We start from the raw sequence: 27,935 nt of genomic DNA on the forward strand, positions 1-27,935 counted from the left end.
AAACTCATTTGTGGAGCGTCGTGGGAGTCACATGACTGGTGACCAGCTGATCACCTTGTAGGAGCTAGTCTTATGAGATCACGACGCCAGTTTAATATTTCTTCCGAATACCCTTGCAGGATATCACAATTAACTTGTCATACACCCGATCGTTTAGAGTATTGACCTGTTGATCTTTTTAATTTCAAAGCTGAGAAAGGCCATACGTTTCGACGAAAGGACAAGATGTCAGCAAAAGACAGGATCGACGTTTTCCCCTCCAGAATGTAAGCAGATTGTTTGCTAGCTATGTGCCAAACTACGATGTAGCAGGATAACCACTGCAATGAATAATCAAACAATCAATTCTTCCTTTTTTCTAGACAATGTTGACATATTGACGGTAGTGCATGGCTGCCAATCGTACTCTATTCCCATTTATATATGCAGATAATCTGGGATGGTTCACAAAAAGGTTGCCATAATCGTACATTTGCTCTTACAGATGGATGATTGACTGTATCCCTGTATTTTCAACCACTGTTTTTAGAGATCTTTCAAAATAAGGAAGCGTCCATGCATATGTGCCATGTGATGTGTGTATTTCCAACTGTGACCTAACTGTGAGCTGTTAGAGGTGGATTCACGTCTGTCACAATTCTGTTTAGACCGAAGATGGTGGTTTAAAATGATTTAATATTGTTCAAAGACACTTAATGTCCAACATTAAGCATATGTTTTGTCTGGATAGAATTGGCTCCATTACATTTATTAAAATAATAAATGTATGAGCCTAATTCGTTTTTAATTACTATTCCCATTTCATATTTGATCATTTAGCCGACACTTTAAGCCAAAGGGATTTATTGAAGTGAATTTGGCTACAGACCATTAATGTGCCTGTAGAGGTTAAGGCACCTTGCTCTAGGTTGCTTACAGGTTCCCTGTGGACCTAGTCGACGTAGTATCCATCCCGCTATTTTGAATTGTAATAATCTACTTGTTTTGGGGGTGTTGCATCTCAGGGCTCAGACCATCATGAAGGCCAGACTGAAGGGGGCGCAGACAGGTCGCAACCTGCTCAAGAAAAAGGCAGACGCTCTCTCGATGCGCTTCCGTCAGATCCTACGTAAAATCATAGAGGTAAGTCCAAATAATTTGACTTCCTCACATTGTTGTCATTTATGTAAGATAGCATTAAACCAACATAAACCTGTCGTTTACCCTCCCTAGACCAAGACCCTGATGGGAGAGGTAATGAGAGAGGCAGCCTTCTCATTGGCTGAGGCTAAATTTGCTGCCGGGGACTTCAGGTCGGAACTTATTGAATGTCCCCTGAACTTGAATATTTGAATACATACTGAATTTCCCATTTCCTAATGAATTTGTCTATTTTGCCCGGACAGTACACTTAACAAATCTGTCTTTAAATGTTACAGATTAAGCCAGAAAGACTACTTTACAGCCACATTTCCGATGTATATAAATGCATGTTATTTCCACAGCACGACTGTGATCCAGAATGTAAACAAGGCCCAGGTGAAGGTCCGTGCTAAGAAGGACAACGTTGCTGGTGAGACACACGCACACGCTCAATCTTAACTTTTGGAACAGAAAGTGCTTATACCATTTTACTGTTTTAACACAATTCCTTCTCTCTCTGTTTCTCCCTCTCACTCCCATTCTAGGTGTTACTCTCCCAGTGTTTGAACACTACCAGGAGGGAGGCGACAGTGAGTTAATCTTTACGTAATAAAGATTTATAAAGGCTTATGCCTGTGAATGATTGCTACGTCATGTATTTATTTTTGTGTTTGACTCACTGGTATTGGATTAGCTTTGAATCCACGTCGCTGAACAGCCGGTTTGTTTGTGTCCGTCAGGTTATGAGCTCACCGGTCTGGCCAGGGGAGGAGAGCAGGTCTCCCGGTTGAAGAGGAACTACGCCAAAGCGGTGGAGCTTCTTGTAGAGCTGGCCTCCCTACAGGTAGGAGGTGCTCAAATAATGCTTCAAATAATTCCAGGTTCGACTGTGAATAAAAGGTACAAGACCCCCATTGATTGTTAATTCAGCATGTTTATCCATTAGTCAGGACATTAAGTGATAACAAGTGGATAAAGGACATTCATAATTTTAATGTTGAACAGAAACACACACTAACCAGCTTGTTTCCATGCTATAGTTCTCAATAGCAGGATAATTAATAGCAAGCAGCGGTTTGTAATCTATTACTTCAGGGTCTTATTTATTCAAAATATGCCTGCAACCAGCCCATAATGAGTGAACCATTGACTGTAATACACCTTTTATTTCAGGCCGATTATTCCATGTATCTGTGCTGTAAATATGTCTGTATAGACTGTGTACTGTCAGCACGAACCACTCCCAGGAGTCTAAATCCATGATAGCTGCGCCCTCACAGTCGACCATGTGAGCGGCTGGGGCCTGCACCATAGTAAAGAGTGGACAAGCGTATTTTGACCATCACTTCCTATTTAGTTGTATTATTTTTACCTATTTTAGTAGTTTCAGTTCCACTTTAGCCCGATTAACATCTGCCAATATCAATGTCTGTGTCTGTCTCAACATTCAGTGTCCTGAGTGTTCTGCACACTTAATCATCTGCTTTGGTTAACAAATCATTAGGAAATCTGTTCAAACAGGAGACCTTTTCAAACATTTTCCTTAAAAGAAAATGTGTTATCGTTAATTCCTTTTGATGGTGCATTTACGAACATAAATGCACCTTTTGGACATACATGAAATGTATCAAATCATCATGCATATAGTTAATGCAGATCAACTATATAAATGAAATGTATGTCGTTTTTTAAGTCAATAATCTTGTGCAAACCCAAGTGGGCCCCTAACCAGAAAGTGATGAAATGCTGGCTTGAACGATTGTAGTGTAGCTGATTAAGATGAGACTGTGTCTTTGTTGGCAGACTTCCTTTGTGACGTTGGATCAAGCCATTAAGATCACCAACCGCCGTGTGAACGCCATCGAGCACGGTAGGCCGTGGACGCTGTGTATTTTAATTTCTGCATCAGGTCCTTGCGTCGGCCTCTCACAGACGACTCCTGCCTGTGAATGATGATTTTTAACCCCGCCGCTCCTTCCCTCCCGGGTCTGCAGTGATCATCCCTCGCATCGAGCGCACCCTAACCTACATCATCACAGAGCTGGACGAGAGAGAACGAGAGGAGTTCTACAGGTGAGCCGGGTGATCCACAGCCTTTGGATCAGTTGGATTCATTTGAAAAGCATATGCTAGTTTTTTGTGTGGCTGTTATTACGATTTATTTATGTACAACTGTATCCATGGAAATGCATTAACCTTTCATTGTGAAAACACAATGACCAAAAGCTAAGGTTGTGGATGGATGATAGTGTGTGTAGTGTTTGTCTGAATGGTGTTGTATTTGTAAGTGTGTGTGTTTATGTATGAATGTTTGTGTATTAGGCAACGTGAATCACATTGACTCAAAACCAGCCCCCTTTAGAGTTATATATAAGACAATGCAAATTAACATTTGGTCATTCGCGTCAGAAAATCCAATTAACTGCAACAAAGACACAGGTTATCCCATGAAATAGCGATGAAGTGGAAGACCTAATGATGAATATTGATTAGCCAGATGCATGGTTACTTGGTTACACGACCAGTTGGTACAGCTCACCAGGTAGGATGGTAAGTTCATCTGGCTCGAGGCCTGCAAGTGTGACGTCACTAAAGTGATGATTCAATTTAAGATGGAAAGAAAACCTGTTGATTCCGTTGTCTTCCCGTCCTCTCGTACCCGCCCCCCAGGCTGAAGAAGATCCAGGAGAAGAAGAAGCAGCTCCGGGAGCGGACGGAGAAGGAGATCGCTGCGCGGCTGGCGGCTCTGGGCCCCATCGCCGAGGCCCCCAACATGCTGATGGACGAGCAGGACGAGGACATACTGTTTTAGTGACGGCTGCGTGTGTGTGTGTGGGCGCCGAGGTCGGCCATGTCGCCCGACTCTTGCTCTATTTATTCTGTACCTCGCCGGCCGTGTTAAAAGTCTTGTGTAAATGGGTAAAAAGAGCAATGTTTGTCTGTGACGTTTTCTTTTGGTTATATTGTTTACAGTATTGTACGATTTCCAGTGACTGTCGGGGCTACGTCAAACGTTGCCTGTACCAAGTGATGGCAGTTGTTCAATAAAAAAGAAAATATATTTAAATGAGACAAAAATAGACGTATATAAATTAGAAATACTTAAGTGTGGTGGGATGAGGTTGTAAATATTTCAGTTTCCTTGCAACATTCAGAGCCATTGCATGCTGGTCACAGTGTGGTTGTAAAGGTGCTTGGTAGATTTCTCCCCCACCCTGCCCCCTTCCAGACACTTTTTACAGGGGTGTCAACGTGCGTGTGTTATGAGCGACATGTAAGTGTCTCTCACTAATTACAGCTCCTCTTTCACGTAGCAGGGCAACGCTAATGGACTTGACTAGTGAGGAAAACTCACACTACCCGTACCCTGGTACGTTAAAGTAGCAGATCAGTAACTAGTGTTATGAGTGACGGCGCTGTTCATGCTACGATGAACCCTCTGTGAAAAGGGTCTTGTCTGAGTCTACTGTACTGACACCCATCCCAGCGCTCGTCCCAAATCCTGGGCTGGTTGTCTGAACCTAAAGGTGGATGATTGCACCAGAACATTGTATGTGTTATGTTTCCTGTCAAATATAGGGCTACTAATAATGGTCCAACATTTTCATCTGAATAAAGTGATCTGCATATTGAAAAAAACTGTCAACTTTTAATTTGAAGGAATAAAAGCTTTGGAAGTCATGTTTGTCGCTAGTCAAAGGATTATGAATTCAGGATCAGCTTTAAGGGGTTTATTTGTATAAATAGATTTTCTCCCTAAGGAAATCAATAATTGGACACAATATAACAATACAAAAATATTTCATTAAAATAGTATTAAGATTCTACGGTTCGAACTGTCGATAGCAACAGAAAAAACAGACTGTATAATGCCATGATTGACCAGAGCATTCAAGCATTAATCAAAGCCGTGTAAAAATGCCACATACCATGCTCATTCTGCAAAGATGGGTTAAACAATTCACATCTTTACTTTGACAGTCGATTTAACTGATTTATAGGCTGACAACAATTTTGTTTACCATTGTTTGCACATTTATTGACACTATTTTCCTGAGTTGGCAACAGAAATGATTTGGAAACGTGGAGACAAAGTACAGCAATGTTTTAAGAAAACTAAAAGGAAGTACCAGTTCCTCATGTGGAGGAACAAAACTGGACCCATATAATTATATTGTTGGAGTGAATTGATTTACTGACGGAATAAGACAACCAGGAACATACTAAAAATGTCGAGGTAAGTCGTTATTATTGCATAAATATCGCAATTTTTTACAATAATAAATAATACTGACTTTGGTGAAGATAAATTACCTCGATATATTGCATAGCATTCGGTTTGGTATTCGTTGATTGGAAGATAAGTCAGTTTTAAAAAGGTGTTCTTGATCAGAATTATTTTTACTTTGTGCACCCAGCAAACAAGTATCAAGCATCAATAGGATATTATATAACCCTTTCTCCTCTATACAAAATACATATGTACAATCATAAATTACTATAAAAGTAACAATTGTAATACTGTCCCAAGTTTTCTTTACCAAACATGGCTTTGCACGGAGTTTGACAAAGAAAAAAAAGAAATCACCCACTACTATCCAAAACTAATTCAAGAAACATGTCTGTCCCCGCTACATCCTGGTGACAGCCAGCTCCTCTACGGACAAGAAGAAGGCCTCTCCATTTTGTTCAAGTTCAAACAGTGACCCCGTAACCAACAACTCTTCCTTTCCTCAAACCCATCCCTTCCCCCCCCATCCACCCCTCCGTTACCCTATTTTAGGGGAGGCAAGTCACCACCCAACCTCCCCCTATGAACACTGTCCCCGTCAGCATCACCGCCCCCCTCCATTACCCCGACAACGCCCAGCGACCCCTCAGCATTCTGGGGCTCTAGCACAGCCAGGAGGTGGGCCTCCTCTGGGGCTCTAACACAGCCAGGAGGTGGGCCCCCTCTGGGGCTCTAACACAGCCAGGAGATGGGCCTCCTCTGGGGCTCTAGCACAGCCAGGAGGTGGGCCCCCTCTGGGGCTCTAGCACAGCCAGGAGGTGGGCCCCCTCTGGGGCTCTAGCACAGCCAGGAGGTGGGCCTCCTCTGGGGCTCTAACACAGCCAGGAGATGGGCCTCCTCTGGGGCTCTAACACAGCCAGGAGGTGGGCCCCCTCTGGGGCTCTAGCACAGCCAGGAGGTGGGCACCCACTGGGGCTCGGTGTCCAGCTTCTCGATGAGCCGGCGCAGCTCGCGGAACGCCGTGTCGGGGTCGCCGTTGACGACGGCGGCGTCGAACAGGTGTCCGTAGCTCTGCTCCATCTCACGGGCCTTCTCGATCACCTCCTTCAGCTCCTCGGGCTGGTGGGGGGAACGGCCTGGTTAAGAGGTCTGAGGCTCGAGGGCATACTGTCCATTAAATGCTGCTTTTGTACGATAAATAATGACTGATATAATGAATTAATAATTGGACAAGGGAGCAGTTTGTGTAATTTATCTTTTTTTTTAAAAATCTAAATAAAACAAGGTCGTTAAAATTAATTCAAGTATGTGCTTACGTTACACTGAGGGACATGGGACATTTGAGAAGCTTAGTTTCTCTAAAATAATGTGTGTACCTTTGGTGTCTTCCCCTCGGCGGCCAGCAGGGTGCGCAGTCGTTCCTGGGAAGGAGGAGCGATGAAGATGACGAAGGGCTTCAGGTTGGAGGACCTCAACACCCGCAGCGACTAACAGGAACAGAAACAAAGGCGATTGTAAGCAAATACTGAAGCACATTCATTGCCCACGACAAGTGGAGAAGGGATCAAGTTCAATTCTGGATAACTGGGGCATTTCACTTTATTTTGCTTCAAATTCGTTTTGACCAATCATGTTGGAGGCAGAGGCATCTGTCAGCAGCTAATTTGTGAACACAAGTAGCCACCCACTTCAAAGTGTCAGTCAAGGTTTCAATACCTGTGTAAACGGGCCACTGTAGAAATACACTCATTACAATCCCCTTCTGAAAGCTTAATCGTATGGCGCAAATTACTCTATTACCATTACTACTATTCTTCAGTAGAAAAATCTCTGCACTGAAATAGAAAACAAGGTGTAACCCCGCCCCATCAGTCCTAGTCCTGGCCAAGGCTCTGTGCCGTCGCCCCAGAAGTTGTGTTATAACATAATAGGACTGCTGGATCCGCCATCAGCATCAAGGAGACCTCGGGGGTCCATTTTTTTGTGTACCTCAAAGACAAGGACAACCTTGACTTCAATACCACCCCACCACTGTCGTCATATTTCTATATAATATAAATACACTTCTATCCCTCCAAGGCTTAGGTATGGTGCAGAGCCGAGGTGATCTTGAGGGAAGTCAGGAATAATAATAACGCAGTACAGCTTCGAAGACCACCAGGAGTGAGTGCCCACTGGCCAAGTAATTGTAACAGAATGTTCGCCAACATCGACAAGTCTTTTGGCAGGCGCTAGCGTTTAGACCCTGTGTGTGTGTGTGTGTGTGTATGTGTATGTGTATGTGTGTGTGTGTGTGTGTGTGTGTGTGTGTGTGTGTGTGTGTGTGTGTGTGTGTGTGTGTGTGTGTGTGTGTGTGTGTGTGTGTGTGTGTGTGTGTGTGTGTCCCCCCCCTACCCGGGTGTGCAGAGAGAGCAGGCAGATGCGCCCGGTGTTGACCACGTGGCGGACCGAGTCGGTGCTGGTGCCGTACAGGTTCTTCTCAAACTCCCCGGACTCCACGAACTTGCCGGCCACCAGGTCCGCCTCGAAGGCGGCGTGGCTGACGAAGTGGTACTCGCGCCCGTTGCGCTCGTGTATCCGCGGGCCCCGGGTGGTGTCTGGGGGGAGGGAGCAGGCACGACGGTCAGCGGCGTTGGGATGCACGGAGCGTCAAATGTAATGGATCCAACCCCCTCCCTCAAGGGAGGGCTGTGCAATTATTCACATTTTGATAGTGATTTTGATTTTTGGATCAAACGATCTCCAACCTAAAATCCACTTGAATAATTTGTGCTATTATTATTTTTATTTTTTAAGTATATCTTTTTTATTCAATTAAATATTTGCAGAAAAGCCGGATACATATTGGTACATTAATTTTGATTTGAACATTTTCTATTTGGACATATAAAGGATATTTCTCAGTTACAAAGCTTTCTTTTTTAGAGAAATGCTGAATAAATGCATCATGTTTTTCAAACTGAAAAATAATCGTGATTTGAATATTGATCAAAATGGTATTTTTTCATAATGGAGCAGCCCTACCTCAGGGTATGCCTAACCCTGGCTGGGAATCACTGGTCCAGAGTGTAAACATGAGGTTACACCACCTCAGAGTGGACTTACGCGGTACAGCGCTGGAAAACTTGTCTGGTTCGATGGTCAGCATCCTCCTTCTCAGGTTGTCGTGCCCGCTGTTTGGGGGACCAATCAGAGCGATGGGACGCTTGCGGTGGGCGGGCTGGTGGTAGAGGGCCATCTCCTCATAGGTCAGGATGTCCTCGTACTCTGTGGAACGAAGAAGTGTTTTTATTCGATGAAATTGAAATGAAGGGGACATTGCACACACTGTTCGCCACGGTTGTGGGTGGGTTCATGGTTACAGGTGATTACAGGTGAGAACAAAGACATTTTCTTAATTTTCTGTGAGTCAGCATAAGTACATGTTACCCCTGTGAAATGAACGTTGTGTTCGTTAGAGTTGTGGCCAAGCTCAGTTCACTCAATATCCCTAAACTGGTTAACCCCTGCCCTCAGCTGTGTTTGTGTGTTACTGTATGTAGGTGTTCACACAAGCATGCAGATGTCGATTGTTTGATTACGTATATGCGTGTGTTTGTGCTTGTTGGTATAGGTGTGCATAAGTGTGTGTGTACATTAGATATGTGAGGTATTCAAGTATACCTGTGTGAATATTGTCTGTCTGTCTGTCTGTCTGTATGTGTGTTCGTCTGCCTATGTGTGTCTATGCGTGTGCCTATGCGCGCGTGCATGTGTGGCTTGTAGGTGTATTGTATGTGTGTGTGCGTGCGTGCCACGATGTCCCCGCAGGCCCGCTCTCAAGCTAGTTAGGCACCTGTCGAGCACCTGTCTCCGCCAGCCCTGATCTCTGTCTGCGGGGATGGCGGGGGCTAATCCTGCCCGGCGACGGGCCGCTGCCGTGACAACGACAGGGCCTATTAACATCAGCAACGGTGAATAGATCTTTAACTGCAAACGACCCCCCCCCCCGAAACGAGGAGAGAAAGCCTGTCGAGTTGACGGCATTGCCTAGTTAGGGCCCAGCCAGATGACAAGGGTGGGTCCTTTGATGGGCTGTGGAGCGCTTTGGATGAGGTCTCGCCACGCGTTCTGCCACTCGGAATGTGAACCGTACACGCCTCCGTGCACCACTAGCATGGTTTAAACACTAGGCTGTTCTGTACACGTTAAGATTCTGGTCTTTTTTTTTTTACCTGTATTACTGTCCAAGTTATGCAGGTCCTTCTTCCGGGCTTTCTTGGTCTTCTTGGCGTACCAAAGCTTCCCTGCAGCAGACGACAAGCGACAAGGATTTGCGTCAAGCTTTTTGTTGGATGACAAATCCTAATCCCTACTCGTTTTGATCTCTTATCACATCTTAAAAAAAAAAAAAGAACCAAAAGTGTTCAAACGGATTACAATCCAAATGACAATTCATTGAACCCGATATAAATACACACGGCAGTGGGCTTGCTTTGGACGGCGTGCGTTTCCGTCATCTTACCCGGCTGTTCCCGGCCCTTGTCCACCACTGTTTTCTTCAACGTCTCCCTCTGCTGCTGGAAGCTCTTGCCTGACAAGAGAGAGGAAACACGCATGACCAGTCATGTGACAGTCACACACACTCACTGAACACCCTCTAGCCCACCCTCCTCCCTCATGGTGTAGCAGTTTGTCGCACGAGCGGGCCTAGGAGATCCGGCTCCGATCACACGCCATCTAATCCATCGTCCCTCTAGGAGGGTCTGATCTTTAGGCAGACGGGCTGTGGTGTGTGAACCGCTGTTAGCGCACCATGTTCCCTTTGTGGAGGAAACATAACAGGGCGGGGCAGCGGTCACTGCAGTTCATGACGTCATTATTGGATTCATTATTTCAAGGGTTGCAAGTCTCTTTGCTATGACTAAAGAATCCTTTTCCAATTATAAACTCTGCGTCAGATAAATAAAGCAATCAATCAACATCAATTCAACACATGGAGCATCCGCTGTGTTCCGGCGCTCATGTCAGTCCCAGGGCTCAGTCTCCCATCCCTCTCCATGGATGGCTATCCAGACAGAAGCGCCTCGCAGGCCGTTCTACGCAGCAGGGGTCGTACCCGGGACCAGCCCGGCGAGGGGCTGGTTGTCCTCGTCCCCGTCCCGGTAGGCCTGCCACCAGTTGGGGTCGTCCTGGCTGATGATGTGGAGGATGTCCCCCTTCTGGAAGGACAGGCCCAGCTCGCGGCACGGCACGAAGGGATCCTCGGAGGGGTCATAGTCGAAGTAGGCCCTGATGTGCATCTGGTCGACCACAAGGGGAGGGGGGGGGGGGGGTCGGTCACACTAGTTAACAGGCTGACTGCTGTCACACACACACACACACACACACACACACACACACACACACACACACACACACACACACACACACACACACACACACACACACACACTGGGAAGACTTACCACTGTCTGTCTGTGTGGAGGAGGCTTAGACTGGGCGCTGGGGACGAGCAGGAAGGTCAGAGTGCCGTGCATTTGTTGCTGTGAGGAGAAGAAGAGCGTGTCCCTCAGTGAGAAGGCTTTCATTTTTTGTTCTTTCTGTTCTGACCTTTAGTTTGTTAGAGCTCAATGGGGGACACACACACACACACACACACACACACACACACACACACACACCCTGTAGTTTCTAAATGGCAAATTCCAATAGAATACAAGACGTACTAGGTTAAAAGAATAATTTTTTTTATGTTTCTTTATAGTAGACGGTCTTGCCACAATAGTGCCACTATATTTTGAGGTGCTTCAATCTGGTTGACTTCATATGATTCTTCTTCATACGGTTTAATCGTAGAGTAGGCTTTATGAACACCGACTCAAATGGGGGCGAGGTTTACTCACTGTAAGTAATGTGCCTAAAATGAAGGCGGGGTTGACTCACTGTAAGTACACTGCGACAGATGAAGGCGGCGTTGACTCACTGTAAGTAAACTGCCCCAAATGAGACGCTGTTGGCTCACTTTAAGTACAATATACATGCTCAGACTACACTTGAGGCAGTGTTGAGCACGATAAGTCAGCTAAAAGTACGATGCCTCAGTTTCAGACGACGTTGACTGACTTAGGACACTATAAGCCCACTATGAAGAACACTATCAGTGGGATTCACTTGAAGAACACTTAGTAAGTAAGTCTGCTTTAAGTGCCCTTTAAGTCGACTATAAAGTGGGCAGCTCACTTCAAAAGAAGCAGATTTCACTTTGAGACTGAAGCAGTCCTTTGCAGACAAATTTGTTTTATACTCGGTTTGATCACTGAACATTTAATTAGCTAAGAGTAGGTTGTCGCGACAGGGAATCGGGATCCAAATTAACCAGACATGTCCTATTTCGGTAAATGTTACCAAAGGTTTGAGGATCAAGAAGTACCGAAAAAAATACATTTGCCGCGGTACAAGTTCATTTTCTCAGCAAACACACCCTTTTCATTTTTACAACCTCAACCAAACTTAATTTACGCGTGAAGTATGCTGAGCCCTTCTATCCATTTACTTGACTATGTCAACTCAGCAGACCTTGAGAATCACCGATACCTTTTTTGAGAAGCAGTTTGTATTTGTACTATGTGCTACTGCGTCTCAGTTGTCTACTGCGAGTTCATTGTTCGGTCCTGTACGGTCTTGTTGTGACGCGAACAAAACTATTTCCCCACAGGGATAATAAAAGTGCGTATCCCATCCATCTATCCACATATGCACCTATCCTCAGTGCACTATAGGCGTGCTTTTAGTTGGGGGGGGGGGGGGGGGGGGACTCACGATGAGGTCGTGCACGTCGTTGATGTGTTTCCCGCGGACGGGGACGCCGTTGATCTCCAGGATCTCGTCGCCCTCGGTGAGCAGGCCGCTGCGCTCTGCCGCGCCGCCCTTCACCACGCGGCTCACCACCACACTCTCCATGTCGTTACGCACCGTGGCGCCCTTGGGTGACACACACACACACACACAGATGATGAGGACTGCGATAAGAGACGTACGTACATGCAGAGAGATAATCCGAGGTGTGTGCAGAGACAGTGTGACACACACACGCGCGCACACACACACACACACACACACACACACACACACACACACACACACACACACACACACACACACACGATATCAAAGATGACCTTCCTAGTTCCTACCATGAAGAAGTCACAAATCACAACGGCCTTTGTAATACTGTGACAAGATACGCAGACAAGAGGAAAACTAAACTCTGGATGGAAAGACAAAACAACCTTGAGAATGAGACAGAAAAGACAGAAAAGCTAAATTGGAAGTAAAAAAACACTACACTTTTTCTTTTTTGTCACTTGCAGCGCTGACACCACGATGTCAGCGAGATGTTCTTATCCAGACGCCGCTGTCTTATTACCTTAGCTGTTAGACAAGATAACAGAGAAGGCTGAGCGCACAGGCGAGAGAGAGAGAGAGAGAGAGAGAGAGAGAGAGAGAGGTGAGAGAGAGAGGGCAAGAGAGGGTGACTGAGAAAAAAGAGAGAGAGAGAGAGAGGGCGAGAGAGAGAAAAGAGAGAAAAAAAGAGAGAGAGAGAGAACTGCTGACTGCATTACAGCAGAATCTGTAACACCAACACCACCACCAATGACCTTACTCAGCTCCCCTGGTGTAAATGCTCTTCTGCGGGTGACTGTGGGGACACTTTGTGGACATGTAACCCAGTGATTTTGTATTTACTCGTCCCGCCTCACGGCTCCCTGGCGGACGGTCTACTTAAAAAGACTCAGACGGATGGTTCGAGTTGAAGAAAAAAGGGAGTTTTAGGGCCACGATATTCTTCAAGTGGCCATTCCAAGATGTCCTTCATAGCTCACATTTCAATGTGGTCTTTAACTTGATGATACTAGCTCTGCAGGCTAGCTGTTAATTTTTCTACTGTGCTCCTGTTATTAAGTTTATCCTGTTATTAAATTAATTGAGTACTACCGGACGGGAAAAAAATCATTTTCGGAATTATCCCTGGAATTTTTTAATAAATATGTATAGATGGATGTATTTAATGCATGAATGTGTGTATGTTAGTATACACGTTATCAAGTTATCAAGCCTCTCAGAGTTACTCTGAGGTGTTGCGCTAAAAGGGAACTTATAACTGAAAGTACTCAAAGCAGGACCAGGTTTGAGCAAAAGGACATGATGTTGTATTGTATACTTTGTCGAGTTAGCATAAAGGGGGTGTAATTCTGTGTCTACTTTACCCATCTCATTTAATATAATGTAATTGCAGTTCCCTTTATATTATGATTTGATAGGGTTAGGAGGCCGCTCCGATCTTCTGAGGTCATTCTACTGGCAGAGCTTATGAGCAATAAGTAATACATCTATAAACACAAGGAAAGTCAAAAAGGAAATTGGCCCACGGTGCCTTGTGAGCATGAGAAGGATTGTGTTGAGGACGGTATCGACCGGTGGCACTTTCAACTGAGACGGCGATGTGTAGTAGAGTAGCCTAGTCTTTAAATAATTCATCAAAAGTTTTTAAAATATCAACGCATTCTCTCTCCAAACAAACGCAAAAGCGCACGTTGAGCTCTGAGTTACGAGCCATCCTAGGACGTAGATATGCGGAGAACATGCTTTTACTCCTAAAATTAGGAGATGGTCCAAAATGACACCACTCACAACTTTTGGTCACTTTTGGACCAAATTTGCGTGTTCTTTAATATTGTATTTAATCATGTCTAATAGGATTGTGATCTTGTGAATGTGAACTTCACTCAGCATGGGAATGGGAACCACTTACAAGGAATTTCACGATTCTTACATATGGTCCGAATATAACCCTTATTTTATTTGTTTGTTTTACCCAACCCAGTGGCTACAGAGGTGGTCTTGAGATCTACGCTGGCGGACTGCTGTAGTCCGTCCTAGACACAGGGGGGGGACGACCTACCAGAGGGGTGTCCGGGGTCTTCTCCAGCCGCACCAGTTTCACCGTCTCCCCCAAATACTGGACCTCTGGCTCCTTCTCCTCGTTCGGCTCCTGCACCGCAATGCCATCATGAGCCTGCATCAGCGCCTGCCACATAGAACACGGCCACATGCGCCCGCACGCACCCACACACACACACACACACACACACACACACACACATATGTACATACAGAAAACACATAATGGACGAGCACCAGAACGGACAGGGGTAAGAGAAGAGGCAGAGTGAGGTAATGGCACAGGGCAAAAAAAACTTGTCACACAATCAGCCAACGCACACACACAATCAGCCAACGCACACACACAATCAGCCAACGCACACACACAATCAGCCAACGCACACACACACACACACACACACACACACACACACACACACACACACACACACACACACACACACACACAGTAGCAGCAGCAGGGACAGTGGTAGCGCATGGAAGAGCTGGATCATTAGTGTGTGGGTGGTTAGATTATACTTTGTGAGACAGCCGCCACATGTTCTGCAGGAGGGCTTGGCAGTTTGTCTCATTCGGTGTAAGATAATGTGAGTGGATGGGTGGGAGTTTTGTGGGTCTATGACTGGAGGGGATCGCTTGTCCTCGCCCCCTGCCCGGTCCGCTTGACGTGAGCAGACACCGGAGTGCTCCTCCGAGTCAGAAACAATGCAAACACTAATCCTTCTCTTTCCACCCCTCCTTTTGCACATGACAGACTAAAACACACGCGGGCCACCGCAATTAATAAGCTGTCTGCTCCAAATTAGCAGCGCGTGTGTGTGTGTGTGTCTTAAGGGAGCCGAGGAGCACGCACGATCCGTCTTAATCTATGCAGCGTTCACGAGTCAGTATCCACTACCATCCATCACGCCAACCCTGCCCCTCCCCCCTCTGCCCTCCCCCGGTTGAGTCCCACTTTACATGCCAGGCAGGATATTACTTAAAAGGAGGAGGAGGCGGGGCGGGGGAGGGCGGGCTTACAGGGTCAAGGAAGGATGTGACGTCTCCTGCCTCCTTCCCCTCCCTCGCGCTTACACCAGGAGAACTGTGTGACGGCGTATGTTTAGACGGTGGTGGGGACCCTGTTTGGCAGACACCAGCAGTAGCAGCATACCCAAGTATGGTTTGCACCAGATGTTATACGTGTGCCTGGTTTTCTGACGAAGGCACACTCCGGAAGAGAGTGTGGTCAGGCGCTTTAGGTGGTCTGAGTCCACGGAAAGAAATACGCCAATACATTTGTCCTGTGCTCAACTCGGATCTCAGAGAGCTCATCTTCAGAGAGGGTTAACTGCATTGATGGTTAAATGCAGCTGAAAAATTATGAAGGAGTAAATATTAATGAGGGTATAGACCGTTGTGAGGTATTTAAGTCCAGCCCTCACTATTGCACACTGTGCCATGGGGTATGGGATGAACCAGGCTGGGAACAGAACAGCAGAAGCAAAAGGGCATCCGGTTCAAGTCCCTTTATCCCTGAGTTCCTCACATAGCAGGGATAGTTCTGTCCACACACTCCCACACCCAGAGTGTCCTAAGCAGGCACCGCGGTGGCGCAGGTTAATTGGATCAGACTTTGCAAAAAGTCAAAGTAGCCCAAGGCTGTTCAAACGGTCACGTAAACACGTTTTCTAACTTTCTAAAACTGGCATCAAATGTTCTGGTTAGCTCCTGTTAGGGCCCAATATATGGTTGTCATTCATGCTCAAAACAGCATGCTCGCTACCATCCATTCACTACCGACCAGTCGAGTAGGCAGTGCACAATGTTATTTGAAGGGATCTGACACAGATCTCTATCGCTGTATCAGGGAGTGATTATATGAAAAAGGGGGAAGGAGAATTTGAATTGATTGTTTATCAATATTGCAGTTATTGATGGATGAGTATTCAATCAGCGTATTATCATTGTGGCTGGTGTAACACCCTGTACTGTTCAGAAAGTCATGAGGAGATCATAGAAGAATAACTAGTGAGAAGGGGGGGAATTTGAAAATATTTGGCTTTGACCCCATTACTTTATTCCCATGCAGTTTGAAATGATGAAGGAACAATAAGCTTGCACGGTAGTTAGCCAACATGAACAGAAATAGCCTCCCTTGATTATCATCTGAGGTAGAGCAAGAAGAACCCATTGGATTCTGGGGATTAAATGCTGTACAATTACTACAACATTCACTCAATTCGCGAGGGATCATGATAATCTCCACGCGGAAACTCCTGGATGATAAGAAAGCTACATGCATGCGTGTGTGCATAATCCATTTCCTCATTAATGGGGTCAGTGGAACCCCTAAGAACCAATTAGGAGTCAAGTTATAGCTGTGCCAAAAGCCGTCAGGACAGCATTACCTGAGTATGACCTCAACAAGAAGCTCATCAATGCTTATAATGAAGAACACCATGTATGTGAGGTGGTGTCTGATAGACAGTTCTCAAAGACATTTCGCTGATTACTCCTAGATTACCCACCACTTATGGGACCCGCTTTCACATAATGATGAGCTATGCTAATTCCAAAAGATAACATTGTACAATTTAATGTGAAATATTATGTGCATATAAAGAAAAAAAAATCTTTATTATATACATGCACATTCAAAATGACAACATACACATTGTACAAGTAGTCATTGTGCATGTGACAAATAAAGATTTTCTTAGTCAACAGAATTTAACAGTCAGATGGTTGAGTGGAAGTGGTTTTCAGATGTTTGGGTAAAGATGTAGATTTGTGTGATTGTGTATGATGACAGGTCAAATACTACAATTGCTTTCAACCTGGGACTCTCATCATGACAGTGACGTCTGAAGATGATGGGATTGGGGTATTGCAGAATAATTGGGGTGGTATTGTGGCATTTGGACAGGTGTTGGGGTTGGCTGTTGTGCTGGGCTCTGACCTTTACGTGAGGGGTGGTGAGCAGAGTGCGGAGCTCCACACCTTCCTTCTGGTGACTGGACTGGAGAATCTTCTGCACCTGCAGAGTGAGTGAGTGAGTGAGTGAGTGAGTGAGTGAGTGAGTGAGTGAGTGAGTGAGACAGAGAGAGAGCGAGAGACGGGTATATAGAGAGATTAGGCAAAGTGACTCAAGGTTATTTTCATTGATTTGAATATGCATGCAGGCAAAAGATACAGTGGAAAGCCCCGCTGATCAGACTCAAAAGAGATTTGGATTCTCACGACAGGTACACAGTAAAACTACTGAGGATACCAAATATCTTTTGATTTTTTTCATGAATACTATCTCCCAGACAAAAGCTGTGTGTGCCAATGTCTAATCATCTGAAGGCCAGACAGCATGCCCTTCATAATATTTGGCATATGTTAGCTTTATCTCGCTAAATCCAACTAAAACTTTCAAGGATTTGGGGACTTCTACACTCTCAATTCAATAAAATGAATTTACCAGAGAATTCAAACAGGGTGGAGATGATAGCCATTTAATAAGTCACAGTGGGGCTTTGCCTTGCGGATGGGAAACTGTGCCTTCAGTCTACTGTAAGGGGATTTATCGTTATGTGCTGGCACGCTGGATTACGGGTACCAAGAACCACGAGAATCCAGCAGAGGTCCACTCGCTGCAAACCAAACCGTGACCCCAAAGACTTTGTGGGTATAAGCTGAGGCTTCGCCAGCTGAAAGCTTAAGCAACTTCTGCGATTTATTTGCGCAGTCATTAAACATATACTTGGGAGAACACCTGGCAACAAGCCCTGCACACTTCAACACGCTGACCCTAACCCTTTATATGACTAGCTATGACTAGCTATGCCCAGGAACAGAGCATATAAAAACAATGTTTTCAGGAGTTCATGTCCAGATCCCAAATGTAACCCGAAGTAAATAAAAGGTGGGTTAGTCAGGTCTCTTAAACTCTCCCCCCAACCCAGACTAACAACCTTTCGTTTTTTTTTCCGACCTCAGTGATTCGTTCCATATGGTCATTGGCAGAGATTTGCAAAATCTCCTCCACCTGCTCTGCTTATCGGCCATGCTAGAGCTCTCTCTCTTTCTCTTTCTTTCAGCTCTCCCCAACCCCTACATTAAATGAAGCTCTCACTAATGAGCTGATTCCCGCCCCTCCCTTCAGTTTTTCTATCTGTCCACTAGGCTGCTGTGTGCCACTGACACACACACACACACACACAATCAGGATGGGTGAGGGGCTGATGGGAGATTAGCCCAGGAGCCAATCACAACACAGCTCAAAGCGTAATGCACCTCCTTAAGCGGCTTCTTAGCGAAGCAGCGCTCAGGTGGGTGGAAACGTGTGGGCCATATGCTGTTTACGTGAGTGATCGAGTGTGGGCAGGAAAACGTGTAGCCAAGACCCTGTCTTTATCAGAAGTGCAACATCAGAAGTCAAAAGAAGAGCAGTACAGGGATCCCCAAAATGCCCTGCTTTGGCATTAAGGGGGTGGGGAAACGCTCACTTCCCGTCCTCGAAGGGAAGTCAGGTGTGACAGATTCAGGTCGTCTCCTCTCTCAAGGCACTTCACCTGCCCGGGCAGCTATGCTGGGTGCCTCAACCCCTGAGGAGACTGGCGATGACGCAGGCACGGCGCTTTGCAAAATGCAAGGTGCTTTGCATTTTGGAACAGCTGAAGCCCAGACTTGTTCTTGTCCTTCCAGTTTTCCCTTGTTTGTTCGCTCCTTTATTCAAATCCCCCCCCCCCCCCCCGCCCTAAGAAGAGCATTTGCTTGTCTGCTCAATGCTTAGGTGAACTGATCTCTACTCCATTCAGTTTGGCTCTGTTGGCATGTTTTCCTTCTACATCATCATAACCAACCTCATAATCATCATCATAATGTCTGTCCCTCTTATTCCACAGGATGGCCCATCAATTGTTGAGTATCAATTTGAACGTGCTTCTCATTTGTGCTCAAGCTAAATTAACACAGATTCTGCACTACTGTGAAGAGCACATTTGATGGCATGCATTTACCCAATCACCATATTCCCATCGGTACAGAAAAAGTGCAACCTCCACCGAAAACCTTTGTTCCTCATGGTACATTTTGAGAGAGGCAGAGGCATGGACCCATGGGGCACAGCCAACCGCGGCCGGACTGGGTTACAATGGACCACGTTTGAGACCGTATCGTCGACTCGACTCATTAGCACATCAATTAGTTACGAAATAAATGAAGCTAGAGTTTCAACACAAATGGCAACAAATGATCATGAGTGAGGCGAGGCAAGACTGGTGGCTACTACAGCCGTAGCTCTATAGAACAGACTTATTGATTTTAAAACACAAAGTTCTATATAGAACTACTCAAATCAATAATAATAATAATAACATAAATGCACCTTTATTGGGATCAATCTCAAAGCATGGCAAATAAAGACACTGTGTAAAATTAAGTAAAATAAATAAAGAAACAAGAACAAGAAAAAAACTATTTTGGGGGTACTACTAGACTTAAGGAGTCTTTAGGGCGGTGGTTAGTCTACCCCCAGGGGCCTGGGTTATTGAGGATCGGGCCCTACCTCCTGGCAGAGGCCCTGGGCCTGGGCGGTGAGGGGCGCGGTGGGCCCCCCGCGGCTCATCTGGCGGGACACGGCGCTGTGCACGCTGTGGGCTGTCCTGAACTCCTCCTTGGTCAGCAGCTGCAGCACCAGTGCCACGTCCTGCTGGCTCTGAGTGTCTGTCAGACACTGCTTGGCCCAGCGCAGGGCCTGCAGCATCTCCTCCAGCTCTGGAAGGGAGAGAGAGAGCGAGAGAGAGAGAGAGAGAGAGAAAGAGAGAGAGAGAGAGAGAGAGAGAGAGAGAGACAGAGAGAGAGAGAGAGAGAGACAGAGAGACAGAGAGAGTGAGAGAGAGAGAGAGAGAGAGAGAGAGCGCGAGACAGAGAGACAGAGACAGAGAGAGAGAGAGAGAGACAGAGAGAGAGTGAGAGAGAGAGAGAGCGAGAGAGAGAAAGAGAGACAGAGAGAGACAGAGATACAGAGAGAGACAGAGATACAGAGACAGACACAGAGACAGAGATTTAGTCGAAGGCAGGGATGACAACCATGATGGATAGTGGTTGCAGAGAAGAAAGAAAATGAGGGTGGATACAGTGGCGCCACTCTCGCCTGTTTGTGCATTCTCAGTGATAATTATCACCCTGAAGAACCGTCGTGGGTAAAGACAGGGTACACCACCCGGGTCTGGCCAAAGCAAACCTAAACACACCGATGGCCAAAAGAATGAAGAGCTAGGAAACGATACTGTGGAAGTGACAAGGGGGTGGGGGGGTGGGGGGTGTTCTTGAGGAGCCAAAGGGCCAACACTGGCAGGGAGGCACTGTGACGTTGGCAGCTGGATACACAGTGGATGCCAAAGCAATGTATTATTCACACTGTCTGTCTACAAGCCTAACGAGTTCCATCAATACCACCTTCTATGGGCAAGGGCCAGCCTGGAGAGACAGATTATGGGAGTCGATTTGGGTCCCTCTCGTACAGAAGGAAACCAAATGATTATAAACGGCTGTGGTTTCTCAGTGGGGATCGTTGTCAAACCCGGACATCGTTTGACGATAACTTACTAGCTCAGCCTTGCGCACTACCGCATTCGATAGGGGGGTGTTCGATTTCAGGAACGAAAGTTCAACAAGTAACCTTAACAGGTTGTAGCTATCAACCATCTCTTACTGAGGTGGTTAGGGTTTGGCTCGAGACTCAAGATGACAGTGGAAAGGTATTTTTGGTTGATGTGTAAAACGTTGATGTGTAAGACGCTGGTGTCCAAGACACAAACAAGAATGTTTTCACCCAAACCACACTGAGGGACGACACATATGGCCATTAAGTAAACTTAGTGTGAAGTCATGTGTTGTTGATGCTAAGTCTGAGTCTGGTCTTGGTGGCTCGTTGACCCGTGACAAGCTGCATAACCTCATGCACTGCATTTAAGATTCAACAGCAGAAGAAACATTTTTGCGAGAGAAAGAAAGAGGCAGAATCTAAGAAAGAGACCCGACTTGGAAATATCAACTGATTGAAGGAGGAATAGCCCACATTAATAGCTGCCTCTCCCTTCCCTCCAGTACCTAGTAAATTAACCCCCGTCTTTTAAACCCCCTTGGAGAAACAATCGTGACCCTCCTCCGCTGATGACCCCTGACCTCTGACCAGCCGCCCCATTGTTCTGAGTCCCTGTGTTTCACACCAGTACTGTGGAAGGCCCTCTACTTTGGGCTATGTTCAAGGGGAGGGGTCGTGTTAGCTTTCCTGCCCTCCGTCTTATCCACTCATTTGTTTCTAAAATGGATTGAAACCATCGGTTTGAATTGAGGCATAGTTTTTAAAATCTATGCATGGTGTGATCTTGAGAATAGGGCTTGGACATCAGAATGCATCATGGGATTTTTTTGTTGGCGATACTTATATTTGGAGAGTACTCAAGATTCGTAGTAACGTCAAATCCTAAATAATTGTAAATATACTGTATCGTAGGCTTATCAAAACTTTGTTTAAGTACTTCTCGCTTGAGAAACACTGGCAGTTTCAAACAACAATGTCACCCCATAATGACAAATAATTTAAAGATTAATTACTAAACAATGAGCCAAACTACGGGTAACATTGTCATGCTCCTTTACTTCCAAATGGAGGCGGTCAGTGCCATGTGACATCACGACGTACCACCCCTATACATACAATTCCCATCTCATTGTTGGAAAGCTTGGGTTTCACAAAAACATTTTGGTGAACCAGAGCCATGCCTACGGCATTGCAGTCACCACCACTAGATCTATAGGGCCATTCTTTGACACCCCCAGCCCCCACGCCCCTGGGTGTCCAAATATAAACTGTCTATGGACCCGTCAACACCCACACGTTGGCACCATTCAGGTTCCTTGACAGCCATTTCATTCGTCACGTTCATTCTCCTTGAGACTTTATTTGGTCAAATCTGCTCCATAAGCTGACCTGCTCTTTAGGAATTTAGGACGATCATGCCCATTTCTTACCGTTAATGCTACGTACCAAATTCTCCATCATCTTTAAATTAACTTAGACATTTGTGACACTGGCCGATTCAGAATACGTCATGTTTGCTGGCAGCAGAGGGAGTCTAACCGGCCTGGGGTCTTACATTGAGGGAAACACCACCCATGTGAATCACCACCCACTGTACGAAATGAAACACCCCCAACACCACTCACCGGCTGCGGGGTCCGGCCCGTGCTCGGGGGGCCCGTGCTGGGGTAGCCTCTCTTTCCCGTCGAAGGTGGGGTTGTCGATACCCACCTTGGGGTTCTGCGAGAGCTTCTTGAGGCGCAGCGAGGCGTTGGGGTCCACCTCGTGGCGGGCCCTTCCCCCTCCTTCCTCCTCCCTCCTCTTCCTCAGCTCCTCCTGGTAGTGCTGGATCCTCTCCATCTGGGCGCCGCAGCGCGAGGGCCTGCCGTCCCCGCCCTCCTTGTCCCCGGGGCAGTCCACCGCCCTCTCCCTGTGGGGGGGCTGGTTGCCCTGCTCTGACAAACCCGGGTTCCCGTAGCCGTTCATGTGGGACGACGAGAACATCCTGTCGGGGATTGTGCCGCTAACAACCGCCGGCTGCTTATTGCTGCTGCTGCTGCTTCTGCTCTTAAACAGCCACTCCACCCCCCCGCCCCGCGCCCCCACCCACGGGCGCAGCTACGGCGGGTTGCACCGCAGAGAGAGCTACGAAGGGCTTCCGCACCGGGTCCTCAGTTCAGGGGCCATAGCGCCGCAGAAGACAACGATGCAGGGCCCAGACCGCGCCCCTCTGTGGGAGATGACCTGGAACACAGAGAGATAACAGGAGGTTAGAAGGAAACGAAAGAATGAACATAAACATTCTGGAACACCTTATGAAACATCAGCGTTAAAACACACTTTGAGCATCTAGGTCGTCATGGCAACAGTCTGTGATGCCTTGAAATTTCAATAGACAAATTACCCTGACTTCAGATTTGTTTCTGGGTTGAAAGGTGAATCCGAGGCCTTGGATCTCACGCATCATTATGCAGAGCGATCTGTGTCCCTGCATGTACTGAACATTAATCCATCCATTGGAAGCACCCCGACTCCAGGTTCCTTGGCACTCCTTGACCAACAGTCAAGCAGGAGCAATATGCGCAGTAATGTGATTTATTTGCGGACCAGCCTCTAACTTGCCATCCCTAAAATTGAGTCTCTTCCAGCACACCGTCTCCGCGTGGTTTTAGCGGTGACCACTTTCCTAGTCGTACATAGATAACAATCCGTTCCTAATGCCTGAGTTTGGGTGACGTTATGCCCTAATGGGTTTTATTGGACGATCAAGTGACTGTCATGAATTATAATGTGATGCCGGAGACCCCGGTAATTAGACTCTAGTACACAATCTGTCATGGCTCCGGATTACATTCTATTTCAGGGGGTGCTACTAGTATTAAGATGGATTAGGGAAATAGGTACGGTGACGTGAGGCGTTTAACTTCAGGCATGGGCGAGTTCAACATGAAGACACAGGCCTGCGTCTGTCACAATTCATCCAAAGTAAGCCTTCAAATGTATAGACCATTACTGACAGGAGAAACTGAGCGTGGATGTTCCAGACAACTACAGTGTGGTAAAATGAGCTGTGGTTAGGAGCAGTCTCGGTCTCTTCCTCACTGCTGCACGTTTGATGTAACGCTCAAAGAGTTCCAGGTCAAATTCTTCCCTCTGATCTTCTGGAGCTCAGGGCCAGCCTGAATTCATCTATGACGCATTGCCTCTGTTCTGCGGAATCATCTTCATCCATCATCAATGTTGTTGTGGTGACACACGCATACCTCATCAACCATCCCTGTGGTTGTGGTATTCATGCCAACATAGATCCTATAATTGTCAGCCGACAAATTGTATGCCAAATACCACAACATGCTTCCCTACTCCCACGCCGCCCCCCCAACCTCCAACACACACCCATCAAACCTTCAACACTAACAACACACCAATCCCCCTCCACCCCCCACCCATGGTTAGCATTTAGCAGCATTTAGAGAGCGGCGGTGGTGCACGGATGACAAACAGCAGTGAGACAGACAGACTAGCCGGCAGGGCCATCTGTTCCTCCTGTGGGCTTAATTAGAGTTAGCTTCTGCTGCCGCGGCTCAGCGCCGGCACAGCGAGGCCACAGAGACTGCGACGGCAGTGGGAGCGGAAGTTGGAAGCTCCCTGGCATTAGAATGAAGACATTTGGAAAATGCGGTGGCATTCAGTCGAACACAACACATGAATAAGAAAATACAATTACATTCATATAAATACAGGAAATGAAAGAAAGCACCTTTACACACACACACACATTGCTTAATAAACTTAAGCTTAATTAATTGTGTCAATCTGCATGTTAATCAATGAACCAGTCCATCAGTACCAGTCCTTCACTTGTTATACAAGTTAGAAGGTCATTTGCAACGTGATTCACAGTCTAACTAACTAACTGACGGAGTAATTGACCTTTTCCAATTATCCTCCTTCCTCGAAAACAGTGTAAAGCTAGTGCTAACACTAGTAGAGACAAACAGCTCAGCTGCGAATAACGTGTCAACAATTAAAGTACAATATATTCAGCAACGCCAGGGAATCAGTAGCAAAGGATCACTATTAACAACGACTGCGAGCCACACTAGTTGCCCTGTTATTTTTGAACGATAAGAATAAATGTCCCCAATATTTCTTCAAACAAATAAAGTCAATATATTGATGTAAAGAAGAAATGTTTTATACAGTAGTCGCCGGTCTGGTACTTAAGTTAGCTCTTTAGGTGCCCACTCCAAAGCCAGGATGGTAACTGCGGAGCTATTCTGGAAATAGCGGAGACCTGGAAAGTAGCTACTTACCACTTCAAATATAGCCGTCCGGGGCTTCTAGGAGGATGTATGTCCTGGTTCAATGTTTCTGAAAGTTGCGGTCATTCAGTGTTGGTTAGGGTATAGGCTTCATACTCTTCCCTCTCTTTCTTTCTGCCTCTCACATGACCGTCCTGGGCTCGGAGCCTTGTGGAGTTGAGGAGAGCTCGCTGTTTATGTCATCTCCTTGGCAACTATTAAACTCCACAGCGCCCCTTGTGGTCAGGAAAATAGGTGCGTGTCGGCGCATGGGCATTCGGTAGCCTATTCCATAGAGGGGCAAACTGACTGAAATCAGATCTCAAGAAGCCTCTTCTACACCATCTCAATTTCAATTCCATCAGCCTATCCATATCTATTTCACTGTATCAATCACACGCACACACCAAGAAGAACAGAATGCTTGATATTACACCCAATCAGATCTCATCTTGGTGATGACATAGCCTACTGATCAGCATATGGGACGAGGACAGGTGTGCAGGATGAAGATGTCAGGGTGATAAAGGAACAGGATCTGAATAAAGTATAGCTGCTTTACTGTACGCATCACTCATTTTGTTAACTAGCTTATCTAATTTGTAATCGCTTTTATTTTACTCATTGGTGTGGGGAAGGCGGTGTTTGAGCCACATAATTGATCAAATTAACAAAATATGTTCAATTTTTTTAACCTTTAAATACTGTATTCAGGTCCACCATAGGTATTTGAAATGAGTTACCTTTACCATGAAAAAAAACCTTAAACCATTCAAAAAATGTCAAATGTTTTGACTAAGCACTTTGTTTGTTTGATTCTCAAGAGGTCAAAGATACTCGTCTATAGATAAGGGGGTCCCAGTCACACAGTGGCTTTAACCGTATGCAAATATAACAAGCTCGAAACAAAATATTCACTGTCAGCAACAATGGTTGATCAGAAAAAAATAAATAATCAATTGATTTGCCTACAGAATGGCATTGTTGGTTGTATCCTGGTGGTTTAAGATGAGCCGATTGTCAAATAACTTCTTGTGGTCAGTCGAGTAGCATAACTTTATTCCGATCCTGTCACCATCACAGTGAAACACTCCTCTCCGTCTCTGAGGGCCTGAGGACCTTCTGTACAGCAGAGGTCTATCTTTACCAGATATACCTGCCTGTTTGATCTTCTTGTTGTGGTCCAGATTCACAATCATACCCAATTTTCAACAACCCAACCCAAAAACAACAAGAAAAAATGCAACCAAACTTTCTTACAGGTATTTTGATTAACCACATATATAAAAAAAGAATCATGTTTTCTTTGTTCACTTTAAATATATTTTATTTAAAAAAGGAAAGCCAACAATAACTTTTTTTTTTACATAGTGATCAAGGATTTTTATTATCTTTGTCTCTTTCATCAGTTTCATATCATTACAGAAAATGTTATAGTACAGCGTTCTTCAATGTCTCCTCATTGCTTAATAATTTCTTTAGGAGTGCTGGTCACCTATATATCTGTACAATATGGTTCTTCTTATTTGTCTTTTTTCTGTACATTTTTTGTGAAGTTGGTTAAAAAGGCTGTCAGCACTTAAAGAAGCTGTTTCTTATCCCTCATTCTATTCCCCCTATCTTTTTTTGTTCTTCGATAGTAGATCAAATAAAATATTATTTCCCCGTGGTTCTGCTCGCCTGGGAGGGGAGGTGAGCTGGTGGGGATGGGTGGGCGTAGTACTATTATTTTTGTGTGTGCACGTGAGGTGTGTGTTGTGTGTGTGTGTGTGTGTGTGTGTGTGTGTGTGTGTGTGTGTGTGTGTGTGTGTGTGTGTGTGTGTGTGTGTGTGCGTGTTTACAACCGGTCACCGTGATTATTAGGAGGCTTCAGGGGGTCTGTGCAGGCCAGACTCAAGGGCGGTCACCCCCTCCCTGACTTCCGTGCCCCCCGCCCATCCCCCCTGTTCACTCCATCCCACCCCCAACCCCACCATCGTCCCAGCACCACCCCGACCCCCACCCCCCCTGCCCGGGCATTTGGCACTGCGCACATAAACAAGACTCACAAGATAAACAACAAGCAAAGCTCTTTTTGTGAAGCCATTATGAAGCATACTAATGAGAGAAAGAAAGAACTAAAAACCAAAGTGTCAACTCGGACGGGCGCCTCAACACCCCCCCCGCCCCCCTTTTTCACCCCCCCGCCCTCCCCCCTCCCCCCCGAGCACCGTGGGAAATCCTCCGCAAAGTTTTTCTTCATTGTCAAAAAACAGATTTTTTTTTGAATCCACTAAAGATGAGAAAATAATAGTTTTATCTTTTTTTGTCCTGGCAGGCACCTACAGCTGTCTATTAAAATGCTACTGCTATAGATAAGGTCTAGCGTTGAACACACAAAGCAATTGCAATGAAAGGAACAAAGTCGCCTTAATATAATAATGATAATAAGAATAATGATAATAATAAGAAGAATAATCATAATAATATATTACAGAATAAATCTCTTTTTATAATTAGATTTTTTTCATTAAAAGTTATACTTCCTTTGTTTGAAATATTATAATCTTTTTTTTTCCTTTAAATTAATTATTCTTTTTCATATGTATCTAGGTTTTTGTGATCAAGATGTTGACTATACCTCAACGTTATCCAAATCAATAAAAACTAGCTGTGCCGTTGCATATTACAGAATAGTCAATGATATGTGGACATGCACCGTGAACCACCCGTTCTGACCCCTTCATATCATGTGAAAGCTCTCTCGGTCCCCCTGCGGTGACATCATAGCCGCCCG

At 45.7% G+C, this 27,935-nt stretch overlaps 3 protein-coding genes across 3 annotated transcripts in view; 1 reads left to right on the forward strand and 2 right to left on the reverse strand.

Annotated features, from left to right (window-relative positions):
• The first annotated feature begins 50 nt into the window (after positions 1-50).
• atp6v1d (ATPase H+ transporting V1 subunit D) lies at positions 51-4,743 on the forward strand. The gene is made up of 9 exons (XM_079753615.1): positions 51-266; positions 1,005-1,122; positions 1,213-1,292; positions 1,485-1,552; positions 1,668-1,712; positions 1,863-1,966; positions 2,926-2,992; positions 3,117-3,195; positions 3,793-4,743. The coding sequence occupies exons 1-9, from the start codon at positions 226-228 to the stop codon at positions 3,932-3,934; spliced, it is 744 nt and encodes a 247-aa protein (XP_079609741.1). The 5' UTR covers positions 51-225; the 3' UTR covers positions 3,935-4,743.
• A 1,552-nt stretch (positions 4,744-6,295) lies between these two features.
• On the reverse strand, positions 6,296-22,859 carry pals1b (protein associated with LIN7 1, MAGUK p55 family member b; the record flags this gene model as incomplete). The annotated part of the gene is made up of 13 exons (XM_079753105.1): positions 6,296-6,472; positions 6,730-6,840; positions 7,748-7,950; positions 8,459-8,620; positions 9,568-9,639; positions 9,858-9,926; positions 10,452-10,635; positions 10,801-10,878; positions 12,155-12,316; positions 14,298-14,423; positions 17,241-17,318; positions 19,836-20,044; positions 22,502-22,859. 13 exons carry the CDS (start codon positions 22,857-22,859, stop codon positions 6,296-6,298), a joined length of 1,989 nt encoding a protein of 662 aa, XP_079609231.1.
• Positions 22,860-23,000: 141 nt separating this feature from the next.
• Positions 23,001-27,935, reverse strand: part of gphnb (gephyrin b) — a gene marked incomplete at its 3' end in the record, with an annotated part of 85,315 nt that continues 80,380 nt past the window's right edge. The window contains 1 exon segment of the mRNA XM_079753118.1: positions 23,001-23,099. Within this exon segment, the coding sequence (XP_079609244.1) occupies positions 23,001-23,099 (99 nt within the window).

Source organism: Pollachius pollachius (assembly GCF_949987615.1).
Source record: "Pollachius pollachius genome assembly, chromosome: 16".
In the NCBI taxonomy this organism is placed as follows: Eukaryota; Metazoa; Chordata; class Actinopteri; order Gadiformes; family Gadidae; genus Pollachius; species Pollachius pollachius.